At 42.0% G+C, this 19,039-nt stretch overlaps 2 protein-coding genes across 2 annotated transcripts in view; both read right to left on the bottom strand.

The window, feature by feature from the left end:
- LOC138762381 (metabotropic glutamate receptor 1-like) overlaps positions 1–8,115 on the bottom strand; it is a gene marked incomplete at its 5' end in the record, with an annotated part of 67,312 nt that extends 59,197 nt beyond the window's left edge. Inside the window, one exon of the mRNA XM_069936148.1 lies at positions 8,006–8,115. Within this exon, the coding sequence (XP_069792249.1) occupies positions 8,006–8,115 (110 nt within the window). The remainder of the gene's footprint in view (positions 1–8,005) is intronic.
- The window catches only part of LOC138760917 (metabotropic glutamate receptor 1-like), a 103,596-nt gene continuing 92,578 nt past the window's right edge, over positions 8,022–19,039 (bottom strand). The window contains exon 4 of the mRNA XM_069932239.1: positions 8,022–8,177. Coding sequence (XP_069788340.1) covers positions 8,171–8,177 — 7 coding nt within the window. The 3' untranslated portion in view covers positions 8,022–8,170. The remainder of the gene's footprint in view (positions 8,178–19,039) is intronic.

The following is a 19,039-nucleotide window of genomic DNA, read 5'->3' as shown; positions in this document are numbered from 1 at the left end:
GCCCTGCTCCATTGTACATTTCCCAGCTTGAACAGGCTGCTGAAGGTTCAGCCATAAACCCAGCACCACACTTTTTTCTCCTGCAAGATAAAAGAGATATATTATCACTAGCAGCATCTGTGAAGCACAAGGAGTGGCAGTCCATTCACTCCTGTAGAGAGGCAGTGCTCTCTGTACATAACACCAATGACTTCACAGTGATGTGTCCACAGAGAAACCCTCCTCACATCTCCCTTCACCCTCACCTGGCAGTCTCTGAATCACCAGTCATTGATAGTGTAAGCATGCCCCTTCCACCCTCAACTCATCACAATCTGCCCTTCTACTTTTCTCCCTTCAGATAGGCAGGCCCTCGTGGACGGACCATAAGACTGAAGGAAAACACACAGTATGACTCAATTTAACAATTCCAGCCACCAGCTCAGGTACAGACATTGTGTGTACTTTGGAAGTGAACACAGAGGTGAAATCAATGTACAGTAAACCACAAAGCGACTGCAGTAAGAAGTCCAGAGAGCATCTCTCAAAGGAGAATCCAGAAGAATGTACTGTGCATGGTCACACACTAGCTGAACTTCAGGGAATGAACTTACTTCCCCCTGAGCTATTGGAGCACAACCCTTAAAATGATGTTAATCTATGCAGTCAGTGACACACTACACCTTAGGAGTCCCAACTCTGGCATTTAGTCTGCCTGCTGCTTGTCTCAGAGAATGAGATATGTCCGTTTCCTCGGAATTTGGAGTGCTTGTTCCCAGCGTTGTGTATCTAGGTAGCATTGTGTAACATAAGGTAATTCTCCACCACCATCCCAAAAGGACCATGACATGACAACTGTGTTGTTAACAGCCAAGTGGTCTTCCCACATTCTCTGGATGGAGTTGTGTCAGGACCAGGTGACATTCCCTGAGTGGAGTCCTCCCTGGTGAATCACAGGCACAGAAGCTAAGAGAGGAATAATTTCCTCTGAAGATTCCTTGTTGATGTGTCCTCCTGTTGAGGGCACTCCTTCCCAACTCCGGCTTGCTCTTCTGGTGGCCTAAGTAGCTGAGTGGCGACCATCCTTTGCTCGTTTTCTCTGTCCATGTCCTTCATTCATTCCCTCTGTCCTGCTACTTTGTTCGTGCTTGGGAGCAACTGCTGAAGCTTTGACTTCAAGTCAAGTCAACCTCACTGTGCACTTTTCAAACTCATGTGTGGATCATGGAATTAGCATGTTCATGTTGAATTGGAGCATTAATCAATGGGAATTAACAGGCAACAAGTGTTAGAGGGGAACCTTCTTGCTATTCAGTTGTGAGGGGTGAACACGTCGCATTCGTCGAAACACCAAGTTCCGAAGAAGCATCAATGCAGTGTTGCACACAGAGAGAGCTGTAGTTTGACTGCACTGCCCACTTCTGGCAAATGCTGGATTTGCATGTGCCATTGTTCTTTAGTTTGGTGCTCAGGCCAAATCCAAACGATGTGCAAAGCAATGGTCAAATTTTACAACCAACATTTTTTCTTGTGGAGTCCATCATCACAAGGTAGAACAATTAAGTATCATGCAGAGATCAAACTTCTGTCCACGAAGAGTGGAAAGACTGTTGAAGAATCTCCAAAAACTGCAGCTGTGGCAAACAGAATAGATACACTGAAGAAATGCAGAGCTCGTACATCAATATCCCAGCCATTCCAAACCAACTCATCTGTTCACTGCAGACACAGGTGAATATTTTACCTTGTCCACTTCTATCTTCTGCTTGTTCCTTTTCACATCTAACCTCATTTGAATCTGCTCCTGCTTACTCTCCATATTCTTCAGTGACCACCATATTGCTGCTCTCTTGCAGGAGAAATCAAGATACATTCCTCACTCTTGTGGCAGAGAGCATCTCTCAAAGGCAACAGTGGACAGCAAAAGGAATATTCTGCAGAGAGTCCCAGCCTTGATGAAGCCAGTTGCCCTCTCCCAGTCACATGAAAATCTTTCCTCCCACCTTGCCTGAACCAGCATTTGTGCACATCAGAGCCATGCATAGGGTGAAAGAGGAACTCAGTGGGTCAGGCAGTATCCATAGATGGCAATAGATAGTTAACATTTTGAGCCAAACCCCTTCATCATTATTCCAGTGTTTCTGCCACACATGCTGCGTGACCTGCTGAGATCTTCCAGCATTTTGTGTGTTGCTCCAGTTTTCCAACATCTATAGTCACTCTTGTTTAATGAGTGTGGTTATCTCCAGCTCCATAATATCTACCTGTCTGTCTTAATTTCCCTTTCACATCCTAACAAACACAACCCAACATTCCAGTTCATTCTGTCCACTCCATAGTGTCCAGTTCCATTTAATCCCACTTTCCTGCTCATTTGCCAAACTGGAACATTTTTTCTTAAAAATCCCATCTTATTGAATAAATTCTCTTGCTCTGCTCTTGCTGCAGAGGGGTTCAACAATGGTTTACCAGGCTAATGCCTGGGAGGGGGATGGGGGATGGAGGATGGAGGGGAAGGTGGGGAATGGCAGGATTGATGTGAATTAGCTTATGTTTCACTCAGGTTTATTATAGCAGCAGTGATTCAGGTTCGACTCCAGCACTGTCTGAATAGAATTTGTACGTTCTCCCATGTCTGGTCCGGTTTCCTCCCACCCTCCAAAAAAATGTATGGGGTTATAGGTTCATTCCTGCTTAAGAAAGGGAAGAGGGAGAATCTTGGGATTAAGAGACCAGTGAGTCTTAATTCTGTGGTGGGCAAACAATCGAAGAGGATTCTTTGGGACATGATTTATAAGCAGTCTTATTAGAAATAATCAGCATGGCCTTGTGAAAAGCAGGTTATGCCTTATGAGCTAAAGTGATATTTTCAATGAGATGAAAAGGAAACTGATGAAAATAAGGGGGTGGATGTGGTGTACATGGATATTAGTAGGCGTTTGACAAGATCTCGCATGGTAGTCCTATCCAGAAAGTGGGATTCAAAGAGCCTTGACTGCTTCGATTTGGAATTGGCTTGCCAGCGGAAAGCAGAGGGAGGAAGAATCTGGAACATTTTCTGCCAAGAGGTTCGTGACTAGCCGTGTTCCACAGCTATCTGTTCTGAGAGCCCTGCTCTTTGTGATTTTTATAAATGACTTGGATGAAGAAGTGGAGGGGTGGGTCAGTAAGTGTGCAGATGACAAGAAGGTTAAAGATGTTGTGGCTAGCCTTTTTTAATTTTTAAAAAGAAAATATTTACAACATGGTAGAACCTGATTCTGGCCATTGAGACCTGTGCCACTCAATTAACCTATAACCCTGTACGTTTTGGAAGGTGGGAGGAAACCAGAGCACCTGGGAAAACCCAATCAGGTCATGGGGAAAATGTAAGGACATCTTACAGATAGTGCAAGATTTGAACCCAGGTCACTGGCACTATAATAGCCTTGTGCTAACCAAGATGTTAACTGTGCTGCCTCATGTGTCATAGGTAACAACAGGATATAGGCAAGATGTAGAATTGGGTAGAGAATGGGAAAAGATGAAGATCAGTCTAGAAAAGTGTAAAGTGATGCACATTTGAAGAGGCAGTGGACATAGTAATAGTAGAATTCTTAACTCTGTGGAGGACCAGAAGGATCTTGAATTCCAAGTACATAAAGGTTGCTTCATAAAGGTGGTTAGAAGGCATATTGGTTTGCTGGCATTCATAAGTCAGGTGATTGAGTTCAAAAGTTCAAGATAATTTTGCAGCTCAATAAAATTGGTAAGACCACACGTGGTGTGTTGTAGTCAATTCTGATTGCCTCATTATAGGAAGGATGTAGAAGCTTTGAAAAGGGTGCAGTGGAAATTTAACAGGATATTGGATTTGAAAACATGTCTTAAAGGCAAGGTTGACAGAGATAGAACTTTTCTCTTTGGAGCGACTAAGGATTAGAGGTAACTTTACAGAGATGTTTAAGATTACTTTACTTTACAGAGATGTTTAAGATTATGAGAGGCATAGATAGGTGGACAGCTAGCACCCTTTGTGACAGGGCGACAATAGCAAATACCAGAGGATGTCTGTTTAAGGTGAGCGGTGGAAAGTTTAGGGAAGGTGTCAGAGGTAGGTTTATTTACACAGCGAGTGAGTGGTAGGTGGCTGGAAAGCATTGACAGGGGTGGAGGCTGGTATAATTGTGATATTTAGGGATGCAAGAAAAATAGAGGTTATAGGTGTGAGGTTGGGAAGGATTAGATTGACGTGGAGTATGTTTACATAGAATGACACAACAACGTGAGCCGTGCTATTCTATGAAGGAGTTGATTATTCTTAAGGCTCATAAGACTGGGGGACATGGAGATAAAGTAGGACAGGGATTGAATTAGGATGATGAACCATGATCATAATGAGTCGCAGAGAAGGCTTGAAGGGTCAGATGACCCATTCCTGTTCCTATTTTCTTTATTTCTCTGCTCATTTCCAGCACCCTTTGATATTCTATTTTTTCAACAATGCCTTAAAGCAGAGGACTGTGGACATGAATTTCACATCCAATCACACTACTTGCAAAGGGCATCAGTTTATGCTGTCTTTATTCCAAAAATGAAAATGGTAAAAATGCACTCACTAATGTTTTCAGTTCAGAATGAAACATAGTGCGAAATATAATTGCCTCAGTCTTCTAAATACCTGGATGATCTTCATCAAGTGATGAAGAAAAGAAAACCACTGACAAGCCAACCATGCTCAGTTGCTGGACAAGTCACATCTCTCCACCATTAATTAGCCTTGCACATTTGGCAGCTCATGCTCACCTGAAATGTGGTTTTAGAGAAGGGGGCTAACCATGCACGTTAAACACCAATTAATGACATTGACGAATTCTTGGCTGAGGGTAATTTTCAAACGTGATGAATTATATCTACAATGGCAAAAACATGTTTACAACCGAGAAAGGGACCCATTTAAAATGCTGAGTCTGATTCCAATAGATGACAAATTGTGATTCAATGTTTTAACATTATTATTTAATTTTATTGTTTTTATTCTGCGAAAAAAATTCATAAAATGTTTTTTTTTGCTGTACCTCTTTATTTCTTCTCCCAACCCAAACCTTCTTTCCTTCTAATGATGTCAGAGAGAGACACACAGAAATGGCCTTTCACCTCAGTTAGCTCATGCCCACCATTTACTCAACCCTATATTAATCTAAATCTTTTATTAACCTCACATTCTTGTCAACTTCTCACCAGATTCTACCACGCATCTAAACGTGAGGGAGAATTTACAATGATCTATTAACCTGCCAACCTACATTTGGTGTTTCAAATTTCCTATTTCATCATTAAAGAAGAGACTCCTGGTCCTCTCTTGCATCAAGCTCCTCAAATTCCTTGCTGCAAAATGACCAGCTTTACCTATCTAGTAAATTGCATGGGGGATTTTTTTTAAAGTCTGTACTCTGAAAGATAAGGGAAAAGGCAAACAAATACAGCAAATTGTAATATATCCCATCTCCAACTCATTCATGGCAGAGTTGAGATGAAACTTTCACTCCTGAAGGAAGTGAATCTTTGGAAATCACTTCCTCCAAAATAAGGTGGAAACAGAGTCTTTAAATATTTTTCAGGGAGAGTTGGAAAAGAAGTAAAATGTAACTGGACTTGACAGGAATGTGAAAGTTACAACCAGATCAGCAGTGATCTTACTGGATAACAGTGCAGGTTCAACGGGCCAAATAGCCTAATACAAATGTATGTACGACCTGCAAAATACAGGCGAGGCTGCCAAACTGTTAATTACTGCGGATTATCTTCTCCTGCAGATTTTGTTGCACTTTTTTTTTGTCCTACTTAAAATGTCGCTGGAGCCTTGGATAGAAAATGGGTCAAGTTTGTGATGAAAGACGTTTGTAACCAAAATCAGATGAAATATAACGACCTAAATAGAAGGAGCTGATTAAGTAGCTCCCTGTAAGATAGCTTAGAATCATTTGTACAGCAGATGAAAGGAAAGCTAAATGGAACCTTCCTGAGGGTTTGCGATTTTCACTGATGAGCTTTGCAGATTCTCTGGAGCAAGCCTGAAACTAACAGGGTTAAATAATGAGATCAGTTTGCAAAAATTGGCTTGTATTTCCTTTAGATTGGTCAAAATGTCCAACAAAGTGAATGTTTCAACAATTCTGCCAACTTCAGTTCACCATCAACGTCTTTCTTTGGTGTAATATAATCAAGATTTATAGTGGAGACTTAAAATTGCATTGCAGAACAATATTGATCATTGAACTTCAAATCGAGGCAAATTAATAGATAAATATGAATCCAAATTTTCAACACCATCCAGGACAAAGCAGCCCACTTGACTGGCAACTGAGACAATGCCTCTCACCCTCTGGAGGCTTGAAGGAGGTAAATACTTCATGCAAACATCACCAAATGCAAGATCTGTTCAAAACTATCCATAATTTGGGAATAAATCACCAACCTTTTGATATTGACATGTCAAAGTTCTAGAATCCCTCTTTCCCAGCACCTTGAAAAGACTTTCACCATCATTCTTTGGCAGTTCAACAAGGTTGATAAACATTGGCCTTGCCAGTGAAGTCCACATACCACATACATGGGTTAAGGGTGAAAAGTGAAATGTTTAAGGTGTACACTTGGAGGAACTTCTTCACAAAGAGAGTGGTGAGAATGTGGTTTGAGCTGCCACCTGAAATGGTGAACACAGATTTAATTTTGACAATTAAGACACATTTGGATGGGAGGGGTATGGAGGGGTGTGGTCTGAGTGCAGGTCATTGGGACAAGGCAGATCAATAGCTCAACACAGAGGAGATGGGCTGAAAAGCCTATTATATGTTGCAGTGTTCCATAGTTCTATGGTTCTAAGCAAAATCGTGATGACAATCAAAATTAACGAGTGGCACAGTTGGTGTAGGGGCTAGCCCAATGCCTTTACAGTGCCAGCGATCAGGACCGGGGTTCAAATCCCGCACTGTCTGTAAGGAGTTTGTACATCCTCTCTGTGTCTGCTTGGGTTTTCCCTGGGGGTTCTGGTTTTTTCCCATTATTCAAAGTGTACCGTGGATTGAAGATCCACCTATCCACGGTGGATTGAGCAGCACGGGCTCATGGGCCAAAATGGCCTGTTACTATGCTGTACTTGTCCAAATCTAAATGACACAAAATCAGAGAGACATATCTCAGCTTCTGCTCCACCACATCCAGAAGCTTCAGTGTACATTCAGATAACTGTCACACTGGGTGAGCTTGGTTTCAGTCCAGCTTAGATCACTGCTCCCTTTACTCAGGATAGCAGTGTTAAATTAAATTAGACGTACAGCACTGTAACAGGCCAATTCGGCCCTATGAGTTCATGCCATCTAAACTACACCCATTAACCTACACCCCGGTACATTTTTGAAGGGTGGGAGGAAACCAGGGACACCGGAGAAAACCCACATGGACACAAGGAGAACATACAAACTCCTTACAGATAGGGCTAGATTCGAACCCAGGTCCAGTCCCAATTGCTGGCACTGTAAAGGCTTTGCGCTAACTGTTACGTCAACTGCACTTCCCACAAATATTGAAAGAGTGTTTCAGCAATCTGCCTTCCAATAAATGTCTGGGCAATCAACCCACACTCCTCTCATGGATGACAGCATTCATGATCCCACCACTGCAACCACCAGTCATCTCTCTCTCTATTTAAAGGAAAGGGCTGTAGCTTTTATAGCTACAGAGCTGTAGCTATTATAGCTACTGCCTGAGATAGCTGGAAATCAGAGTTCAATCCCAACCTGCCCATTGTCTGTGTGAAATTTGCATGTTCTACCTGAGATCGCATGGACCTTTCCAGATGCTCTGGTTTCTTCCAGATATGCTGCTTGGTCACTTACTCCTTGAGTAGGACAGTGGTCAAGTCTTGAGGCAGCTGACAGGAATGTGGGGATATCATATTTATCTAACTAATAGAATAATTTAAAGAGGAATAGATAGGAGAGAGGTTTTCCATACTTGTCAAAAAACTTTAATATAGATTTAATACCGAATCTCTTGGTGGCCCTCTTCGGCACAATGGGAGCGAATGATTCTTCTTTGTCTCCAGTTCAGAGTCGTGCTATCTCTTTTGCCTCTCTTTTGGCGAGGCACGTGATTTTACTTAAATGGACATATGCTGCCCCACCAACTCATGATCAGTGGTTGCTTGACATCATGTCCTGTTTGAAAGTGGAAAAGATTTGTTGTTCAATTAATAATTCAGATACAAGATTCCAGAAATTATGGGGGTCATTTATAACTCACTATCTTACTTTATAATTTCATCTCAATGTAATTAAATTGTCTGACTCATCTTTTTCATGTTTTTTTCACATTTTTTAAATCTTCGTTTTTCTTTTAATATTAATCACATACAACATTTGGCAACACTGTTAACAGGAGTTTTGAGTTTCTCTCCTTTCCTTTTTTCTTTTCTCTGTTTTTTGTTTGTTACTTTTTTTCTCCTTTTTTGTCATTAGTTTTTAATATATATATAGCAAATCAGACTGCTCAAACTACAGGGGAATCACGTTGCTCTCCATTGCAGGCAAAATCTTCGCTAGGATTCTACTAAATAGAATAATACCTAGTGTCGCCGAGAATATTCTCCCAGAATCACAGTGCGGCTTTCGCACAAACAGAGGAACTACTGACATGGTCTTTGCCCTCAGACAGCTCCAAGAAAAGTGCAGAGAACAAAACAAAGGACTCTACATCACCTTTGTTGAGCTCACCAAAGCCTTCGACACCGTGAGCAGGAAAGGGCTTTGGCAAATACTAGAGCGCATCGGATGTCCCCCAAAGTTCCTCAACATGATTATCCAACTGCACGAAAACCAACAAGGTCGGGTCAGATACAGCAATGAGCTCTCTGAGCCCTTCTCCATTAACAATGGCGTGAAGCAAGGCTGTGTTCTCGCACCAACCCTCTTTTCAATCTTCTTCAGCATGATGCTGAACCAAGCCATGAAAGACCCCAACAATGAAGACGCTGTTTACATCTGGTACCGCACGGATGGGAGTCTCTTCAATCTGAGGCGCCTGCAAGCTTACACCAAGACACAAGAGAAACTTGTCCGTGAATTACTCTTTGCAGACGATGCCGCTTTAGTTGCCCATTCAGAGCCAGCTCTTCAGTGCTTGACGTCCTGCTTTGCGGAAACTGCCAAAATGTTTGGCCTGGAAGTCAGCCTGAAGAAAACTGAGGTCCTCCATCAGCCAGCTCCCCACCATGATTACCAGCCCCCCCACATCTCCATCGGGCACACAAAACTCAAAACAGTCAACCAGTTTACCTATCTCGGCTGCACCATTTCATCAGATGCAAGGATCGACAATGAGATAGACAACAGACTCGCCAAGGCAAATAGCGCCTTTGGAAGACTACACAAAAGAGTCTGGAAAAACAACCAACTGAAAAACCTCACAAAGATAAGCGTATACAGAGCCGTTGTCATACCCACACTCCTGTTCGGCTCCGAATCATGGGTCCTCTACCGGCACCACCTACGGCTCCTAGAACGCTTCCACCAGCGTTGTCTCCGCTCCATCCTCAACATCCATTGGAGCGCTTTCATCCCTAACGTCGAAGTACTCGAGATGGCAGAGGTCGACAGCATCGAGTCCACGCTGCTGAAGATCCAGCTGCGCTGGATGGGTCACGTCTCCAGAATGGAGGACCATCGCCTTCCCAAGATCGTGTTATATGGCGAGCTCTCCACTGGCCACCGTGACAGAGGTGCACCAAAGAAAAGGTACAAGGACTGCCTAAAGAAATCTCTTGGTGCCTGCCACATTGACCACCGCCAGTGGCCTGATAACGCCTCAAACCGTGCATCTTGGCGCCTCACAGTTTGGCGGGCAGCAACCTCCTTTGAAGAAGACCGCAGAGCCCACCTCACTGACAAAAGGCAAAGGAGGAAAAACCCAACACCCAACCCCAACCAACCAATTTTCCCCTGCAACCGCTGCAACCGTGTCTGCCTGTCCCGCATCGGACTTGTCAGCCACAAACGAGCCTGCAGCTGACGTGGACTTTTTACCCCCTCCATAAATCTTCGTCCGCAAAGCCAAGCCAAAGAAGAAGAGTGTAGGATGACTGTGATTGGCTGAGAGCATAGCCATGCCTACTGGCAGGTCTTAAAGGGTTGCTCCTAGCCAGACCAGTTCATTCTGGACTGGTCGACCGACATGTGATATGCTCCAGTCTTCTAGTTAATAAAAGCCTTGGTTTGGATCAACAATCCTTTGATTCTTTTGACGCACTCTACAGACAGGAATCTGGTGATAGCTACACACTAGATCAGGGGTGTCAATCTCAAATTCACAGAGGGCCAAAATTAAAAACTTGGACTAAGTCGTGGGCCAAACTAAATATTAATTGAAAATTTTCAACAACATCTGCATGTTTTCTCTTCTTTCAACATATGTAATGTTAAACTTTTTCTTATTAAAATAAATGTTTAATAATAGTTTTGGTTAAACTCTTTCCAGAAGAAGCATTAACAAATGAGAAATAAAATATTCAATAAATAATATTTCTCTATAGCCTTTAAGCTCCTTTTAAATGTATTTTTTTTCACAAGCCAACAAGTCAAAAAATTCAGCAGGTCACGCAGCATCCATAGGAAGAAAAGGGTAACTCACATGTTGGACCTGGCCCTTTGACAGGACCAGACCTGAAATGATGACCATTTACTTCCCGTGGATGCTGCATAACCTGCTGAGCATTTCCAGCAAAGTTCAGACTGCATACATATCACATACAACCCTGAGATTATTTGTGCTATGGGCCAGGCAGAATGTCTACTTATTGGTTGTGCAAAAAAATTGTACTAAAGAAAAGATAAGTATGCAAAAGAGAAATGTAAACAAAGAAAAGTGCAAACTGAGTCTACAAGAAAATACGTATTCAATAATAAATAATGTGCAAGGTTAGAGTCTTTAAAAGAGTCTCCGATTGAGTTTGTTGTTGAGGAGTCTGATGGTGGAGGGTAGCAACTGTTCCTGAACATGGTGTTATGAGTCTTGTTGAACCTATACCTCTTTCCTGATGGCAACAGCAAGAACAGAGCATGTGCTGGGTGGTGTGGATCCTTAATGATTACTGCTGCACCCCAATGGCACCATTCCCTGTAGACTTTCTCTTTGGGAAGAGTTTCACCTATGATGTACTGGGCAGTGTCTATTACCTTTTGTAAGACTTTGTTATGGTGTCCCCACACCAGGACATAATGCAGCTGGTCAGCACACTTCCCATCTGTAGAAGTTTGCCAAGGTTTTCAATGTTATACCAAAAAGCACATTTGTGTATTGAAGTTGACTCCAGCATCTGCAAACTTTCTTGTTTACTTTAAGTGAACGGTTACTCAGTAATACATAATTTTTGTAATATCGATTAATGACTTTGATTTAAGTGCACAGAACAATTTCCAAATGTACAAATGACATAAATCTGAATGAAATTGTGAACTGTGGTAATGATACCAGAAGATATCAAAGTGAGGGAGAGAGAGATAGACAGTCTGGTGGAATGGGTAAATGGTTGGCAGATGAGATTTAATACTGAGAAATCTGAAGAGCTGCATGTTTTTAGGAAGACTTAAAAGAGGTAATATTAAGTAGAGGACACAATTCTAAATGATGGACAGGAAAACCTTGGGTACATCTGCAACATGGTTAAAAGTAGCAGGGCATATTAAGAAGGTGCTTTAAAATGCATGCGAGATCCTGGGCTTAGAAATAGAGATGCAGAGTACATGAGCAGTGAAGTCATGATGAATCTACATAAGATTCAGCTAGAATTGGAGTATCATGACCAGTTCTGGGCACCACACAACTGGAAAGGTGCAATGCCTGCATAGAGGATATAGAAGTGATTGAGCCAAATGATCCTGAGGGTGACCAAGTTTAGTTATGGGGAAGAGAGTAGAGAGGCAGATCCAACTGAAGTATTTATAATCACAAAATAGATGCTGAGAAAGTACTCCCAGTGGGAAGGCGTCAGTATTAGGGGACATGGAAATACGGCATTTGGTGAACCAACTAAACAAGTATTTTTATACAAGGTCTGGAATGCAAAGCCAGGAGTAGTGATTGAGGCTGATTCAACTTCAGGATTCAACAGGGAGATGGATCAGTCTCAGAAAGGAAATAATTTTGAGGTCTGGGAGGATAGAGAGTAGGGGGAGTGGGAGAATGGGACAAGATAGATTGCTCTTACATTGGGCTTGTAAAGGTTTGTTGGGTCAAACAACCTCCATCGGTGTTGGAATTATTCTGTGATTAAGCTATCTCCAACTCATTCTTTACACTGCCCTTTAACATTTCTTCTATCTTGTTAGTTAAGGAGATACTGGCTCTGTAACAAAGGTCCTAGAACTTCCACAGAGGACAGAATATATGGGGAGAACAAAAAAAGGGATAAGTGGAGGATTAGCCTCAATGGGTAATTGATAGGCAACACAGACACGATGGGCGGCGTCTCAAGCACCTTCTCAATAGTTGTGTGAGTGCAAAAGCCCATGCCAAAGTCTTTGGGGAAAATGCAAGTTCAGTGAGTGACTGGCGGCACCAGTTTGCAGCTAATTTCAAATTTCAGTCTATTATTCAATCGTCCTCATGGTGGTGTTTGGGGATTTTGCTGTGCACAGATTGGTTGCCATATTTCCCTACCTTATAAGCAAAGGAGTGTTATTTCTGAGTGGTTATTGCTTTTTTTTTAAAGAACGGCAGGCTGCCACGTGCAGTGCCTTGCTTGGATGTGTTTGAAGTCTTGGAGCTTGACTTCCCTCAAATGGTCTTTGAGGTTTAGACTAGCAGGGGAATAGCTACATCATATACCCGAGACCGGCGGAACGGTCTTCTTCTAGGGGGCCATCCTCTGCGACCGAGTGCTGAGCTTCGGGAGGGACGCACATGGAGCTGTGAGGGAAGGGTGACACCCGCCTAGCCGGCCAGATCAGCCGAATCATCCCTAGCGATCAATGGGGTGACAGAGGTCGCAGCCAGATCGCCCTCACACCCTATTGCTTGTGATTTTACTCAGGCTCCTTCCTGCCACATCCAGTCAAATGCCTTGAGCTCTAACTCAGCCAATCAATTCCCTTTGCATTCTCTGTGTGCTGTCCTTACAGCCCATTTCCTCACCATCATCAGAAAATGTCACTGCAATGTGTTTAATACCCATTTATTAACAGTGGGGTGTTCACTAATAGCTGCACTATCTTCAGTTCAGAAATTCAGAAAGTACAGAAACCAGCAGCACCAAGTTCAAGAACAGTTCTTATCCAACAACTATTAGGGTCTTGAACCTCCTTGTACTATCCTAACCATAACCATTAACTACTCTGGAACCAGCAAAAGATCTATTTTTTCTACTGAAATGTCACATTTTTTAGACAATATTTAGACATTGATACAGCACAGTAACAGGCCCTTTTGGCCCATGACCCCATGCTGCCCAATTGCAACAAAGTGACCTACAACCCCCAGTACATTTTGAAGGGTGGAAGGAAAACAGAACACCTGGAGGAAATCCACGCAGACACGGGGAGAATATACAAACTTCTTATAGATTGCGTGGGATTCGAACACCAGTCCTGATCGCTGGCACTGTAACAGCGCTGTGCTAACCATGTTGCCCAATTGCACCATCTTTTATCTTGCACTAACAGCAACTGTGACTGTTTGTTTATCTATCCTTTCATATTTAATTATCTCTTTTTCTATCTTTGTATATTGTGATAATTGAATTTGAATCTATACGAGTACAGATGTATCCTACACACTTGCGTGTCTACAAGTAAAAATTTCAGTGCATCTGTACATTGGACTTATGTACATGACAATAATCTCTCATGACTTGTGACTCCATTTGCAACTCCTCTGCAAATGAAGCCACCCGTTTGGGGATGCAGCAAGACTGATCATTCACAATGAGGTCCATATGCAACCTCCCACCACACCACACCACCCACCCACCCCCAACCACACCAGAGGGCCATAGCACATTTATGTGGGGCCATGGACTGAAATCATTAATTTTGGTTTTGTTTTTTATGTAGTCAGTGGAAGAGAATGAAGGAGTTTCTCTCAATTCTGTTCGAAATGACCAAATCCTTGTTTTGAGACTGTCAGTCCTGGCTCCAGACTCCCCTGCCAGGATAAATACCATCATTGTATCTCCCCTGTTGAGCCTTAGTAGAACTTTGTATATTTCAATGAGGTCACCCACCCATCAATGAAACTTTTCTCCCTGAAGTGTAGGAGGCTAAGCAGGGGGGCTTTATAGTGCTTTATAAAATCATGAGGTGCATAAATTAAGTAAATAATTACAGTCTTTTACACAGCATCGGCGAATCAAAAACTAGAGGGCATAGAGTTAAGGTGAGAAAGAATGGGAGTTGAGAGAGAGTGTGTGAGAGAAGGACAGCTTAAGTAGGTGAAAGGTATAAGCAGAGCAGCCATTGTGTGAGTGGGCCAGAACTAGAGGGGGGAGTTGAGGATTTGGCTCAAGAGGCCTCAGTGAGAAGAAATTGAAGTGGTAATGCAGGATTTGAGGTATGACAACCATATTGAGGAACAAAAGGATTCAGCAAGAAGGCACAGGTAAGGGCAGCATGCCTTATTTTTCTTTTTGTATTTCATAGGCAGTGGAAATAGCAGCCAGGGCAGGGTCATGCTCCTCTTGCAGCAGGTGGATAGTTAGCGAAGCCAACTGTATCCATCTATGCTCCTTACAAACCACGTTAGGGAGCTGGAGCTGGATGAACTCCAGATTATTCAGGAGGCTGAAGGGGGTGATAGATAGGAGTTGCAGGGATGCAATCATACCTACAAGGCTAGGGAAAGGGAACACGCAGTAAGTGTAGGATACTCCTGTAGCTGTTGCCCTCAATAACATGTGTAGACTTTTGAATACTATTGTGGGGGAATGGCATACCAGGGACAAGCCATGGCACTCAGGTCTCTGGCACAAAGTCTGGCCCTGTGGCTAAAAAGGAAAAGGAGGAGAAGAATTTTACTTGGCAGTGTCCTAAAGTTAGATATTTTTGGTTGGAAGTCGATAATTTTTTGGAACAGATCACAGGTTCAAGTTCCCACAGGATCCAAAGTTATTCTTATTGAGTATATTAAGGTTATAAGACATAAATTAAAATTAATTATGTATCAAATTGAATTTGTACAAATTGCTTTAGCTGTTTCTAGGAAATGTATAGCAATATCATGGAGGTCAGATATAGATTTAGGTATGGAAAGATGGCAACCAGAACTTCATTAGTTTATGAAATAAATATCATTTGTTTTTTGAAAATCTGGCACCCATATTTACAAAATGTGGGTTTGTATATTTGATTGAGTTTCTGAATACCTCACTTCTTGGTAACCTCCAGTATTAGACTTTATGATATAAATGCTTTATTTCCTTGGTATTCTCTGATCTGTCTTTCTTTATTCCCTTTTTCTTACTTTTCTATCTTCTTTCTAGGGGTTTCGGGGGGAGGGGAGGGAGATGGGAGGGGTTTCTTTACATACCACATGTATAAATTTTTGAAATAATTTTTGAATTTAATGAAATGTAATTATTATTGTGGTTTAAAATTTGTAAATAAAATATTCAAAAAGAAGAAAAGGAAGAGGAGGGGCAAGTTGTAGTGAATCTAGAGTGAGGGGATTCGATAGTGATGGGTACAGATAAGAAATTCTGGTGGAAAAGATGGAGAAGCCCGGTTGATATGTTGCCTCACAGGTGTCAGGGCCTAGAATATTTCAGATCGAGTTCATGGCATTCTCAAGAGGAAGTGTGAGCAGCCCAATGTCATGGTCCATGTAGGAATCAATGATGTGGTTAGGAAGAGTGATGAAGTCCTGCAAAGTTGTGATAGTAGGTGACTTTAATTTTCCAAATATTGACTGGGACTCCCATACTGTAAAAGGGATGGATGAGTTCGAGTTTGTCAAATGTCTTCTGTAAAGTTTTTTAAATCAATATATAGAGGTACAAACTAAAGAGAATGCACACTACTGGATCTCCTTTTAGGGAACTGGACAAGACAGGTAATGAAAGTGTGTGTAGAGATACGTTTTGGGTCCAGCGATCATAATTCCATTACAGGTGCTCCTCGATTTACGATGGGGTTGCGTTCTGACACACCCATAATAAGTGGAAAAATCATGTCGAAAAAGAATACAATACCGCACCTACTGAACCTCGTAGCCTCGCCTACCTCAAATGTGCTCAGAACACTTAGCATAGCCTACATCTGGGCAAATGTACCAAAAACAAAGTCTATTTTATAATTAAATGTTGAATATCTTTTATTCCACACTGAAAAAAAAATTTAATGATAAAATATAGCAATAATGACCATTGTAAGTCAGTTCATTGTAAGTGGCAGAGCATCGGTAGTTTCAAAAGATAATTATGTGTAAGCATAGGTTTGGGCCTCAGGTTGAGATTCTCAGTTGGAGAAAGGCCAAAATTTGAGGAAATGAGAAAGGATTTAGAAAGTGTGGATTGGGACAGGTTATTTTCTGGCAAGGATGTGCTTGGAAAGTGGGAGGCCTTCAAAGATGAAATTTTGAGAGTGCAGAGTTTGCAAGTTCCCGTTAATATTAAAGGCAAAGTTAACAGGCATCGAGAACCTTGGTTTTCAAATTAAGGGTTTCATTAATTGTCAGGAGATACTACATTTAAAATGTTACATGCATGAAATTCTTTAACTTTTGTCTACTGTAAGGCAGACAGAGAGTCACCACTTTGTCCAGTGCCCCTCACAGAAACCTACAGCACCTGATGTTCCTAGCCAGTTTTCCCTCCAAATACTCACCAGGCCTAAGCCTGCTTCGATTCTGAGATCAGGCGTATTCAGGCGATTAGGTTTATTAGGATATTGGGGATTTGGATAAGAAGAGAAAGGTGTATAGCAGGTACAAGGAGCAAATGAGGTACTTGTGATGTATTAAAAAAATGCAAGAAAAATCAGGAAAGAAATCAGGAAATCTAAAAGACACGTGCTTTGGCAAAGTAGTTGTCTATGTATGGAGCAAAAAGAGATGAGGGAGAGCTTAAATTAGGTTTTTTGCATTTCTATTTACTCAGGAAATTGGCACAGAGTTGATGGAAATGAGGTCATGGAACCTATACAGATTAAAGAAGAAGAAGGGCATGCTGTATTAAGACAAATAAAGGTGGATAAATCCCCAGAAACTGACAAGGTATTCCCTCGGACCTTGAGTGAGGCTAGTGTAGAAATTGCAGGGGCCCTGGTAGATACATTTAACATGGGCGAGGTGCCAGAGGATTGGAGGGCAGCTCATGTTATTGCCTTGTTTAAAAAAGGCTCTAAAATAAAAAAAAATCACAGTAATGATAGGCTGGTGAACCTGACATCAGTAGTGGGTTAGTTATTGGGAGGTACTCTAAGAGATCGGATATACAAGTATTTGTAAAGACAATGACTGATTAGGGAACATCAACAAGGCTTCTGCTTGGTAGGACACGTTTAACCAATTTCACAGAGATTTTCAAGGAGGTTATCAGAAAAGTTGATGAAGGAAAAGGTATAGATGTAGTCTACATTGACTTTAGTAAGGCCTTTGACGAGGTCCTGTATGGGAAGTTTGTCAGGAAGGTTAAGACACTTAGTATTCATGATGACGTAGTAAATTAGATTCGACATTGGGTAACGCATGGGGAAGCCATATGTAGGTATGTAGCCATAGGTAGTGGATGATTTCCTCTCTGACTGGAGGCCTGTGACTAGTGGTTTGTCTCAGGGATAGGTGATGGGACCATTGCTGCTTGTCCTCTATATCAATAATCTGGATGATAGTTTGGTAAATCGGATCAACAAGTTTACAGATGACATAAAGACTGGAGCTGTTGTGGATAATGAAGAAGACTCTCAAAGCTCGCAGAGGGATCTGGACCAGCTGGAAAAATGCAATTTAATGCAGACAAATGTAAGGTATTGCACTGTGGAAGGACAAACCAAGAGGTAGGATGTAACACACTGACGAATGCAGTGGGACAGAGGGATCTGGGAATACAGATACATAATTACTGAAAGTGATGTCACAGGTGGATAGGGTCATAAAGAGAGCTTTTGGCATATTGGCCTTCATAAATCAAAGCACTGAGTATAGGAGTTGGGATGTTATGTTGAAGTATTATAATATATTAGTGAGGTAAAGTTTGGAGTATTATGTGCAGTTTTGGTCAGCTAACTACAAGAATGATATCAGTAAGATTGAAAGAGTGCAGAGGATATTTACAAGGACGTTGCCAGGATTTGACGTACTGAGTTACAGGGAAAGATTAAACAGGTTAGGACTTTATTCCCTGAAGTGCAGAAGAATGAGGGGAGATCTGGTAGAAGTATATAAAATTATGATGGGTATAGATAGAGTAAATGCAAACAGGCTTTTTTCACTGAAGTTAGATGAGATGCAACCCAGAGGACATGAGTTAATGCTGAAGGGAGAGAAGTTTAAAGGGAACATTAGGGGACAAACTTCATGCAGAAAATGGTGGGAGCATGCAACGAGCTGCTGGCTGAATTGGTAAATGCTAGGTCACCTTTGAATTAAAGAAAAATTTGGACAAGTGTTTATATGGTTCTGAGGCCCTGAGGGTCACCTTTTTCACATGAAGAGCAGTCAGTATGTGGAATTGAGTTGCCTGAGGGAGTGAGAGAAGAGGGAACCACTGGAATGTTTAAAAGACATCTTGACAGGTCCATGAGATGAAAGGTGTTCATGGGTTGAATGCAGGCGAATAGTTGGAATGGGCCAAGGGCTTGTTTCTGTGCTGCAGAACTCTCTGACATCCTTCCAAACTCAGCATCAGTCCTGTCTCATCAGAGGACAAATCCAATATTCAAAGAATCAATCTAGTGAACACATTTTTAAAATTTAGTGATACAGCACAGCAAAAGGCCCTTCGGACTCATGGGCCTGGCTCTCACAGAGCCATCCATGCGACCTATTAACCTATTGACCCTGTATGTCTTTGGAATGTGGGAGGAAACTGGAGCTC

The sequence above is a fragment of the Narcine bancroftii genome, chromosome 4, assembly GCF_036971445.1.
Source record: "Narcine bancroftii isolate sNarBan1 chromosome 4, sNarBan1.hap1, whole genome shotgun sequence".
NCBI lineage: Eukaryota > Metazoa > Chordata > Chondrichthyes > Torpediniformes > Narcinidae > Narcine > Narcine bancroftii.
The sequence above is the reverse complement of the archived record's forward strand: the minus strand, read 5'-3'. Positions and strand labels throughout refer to the sequence as shown.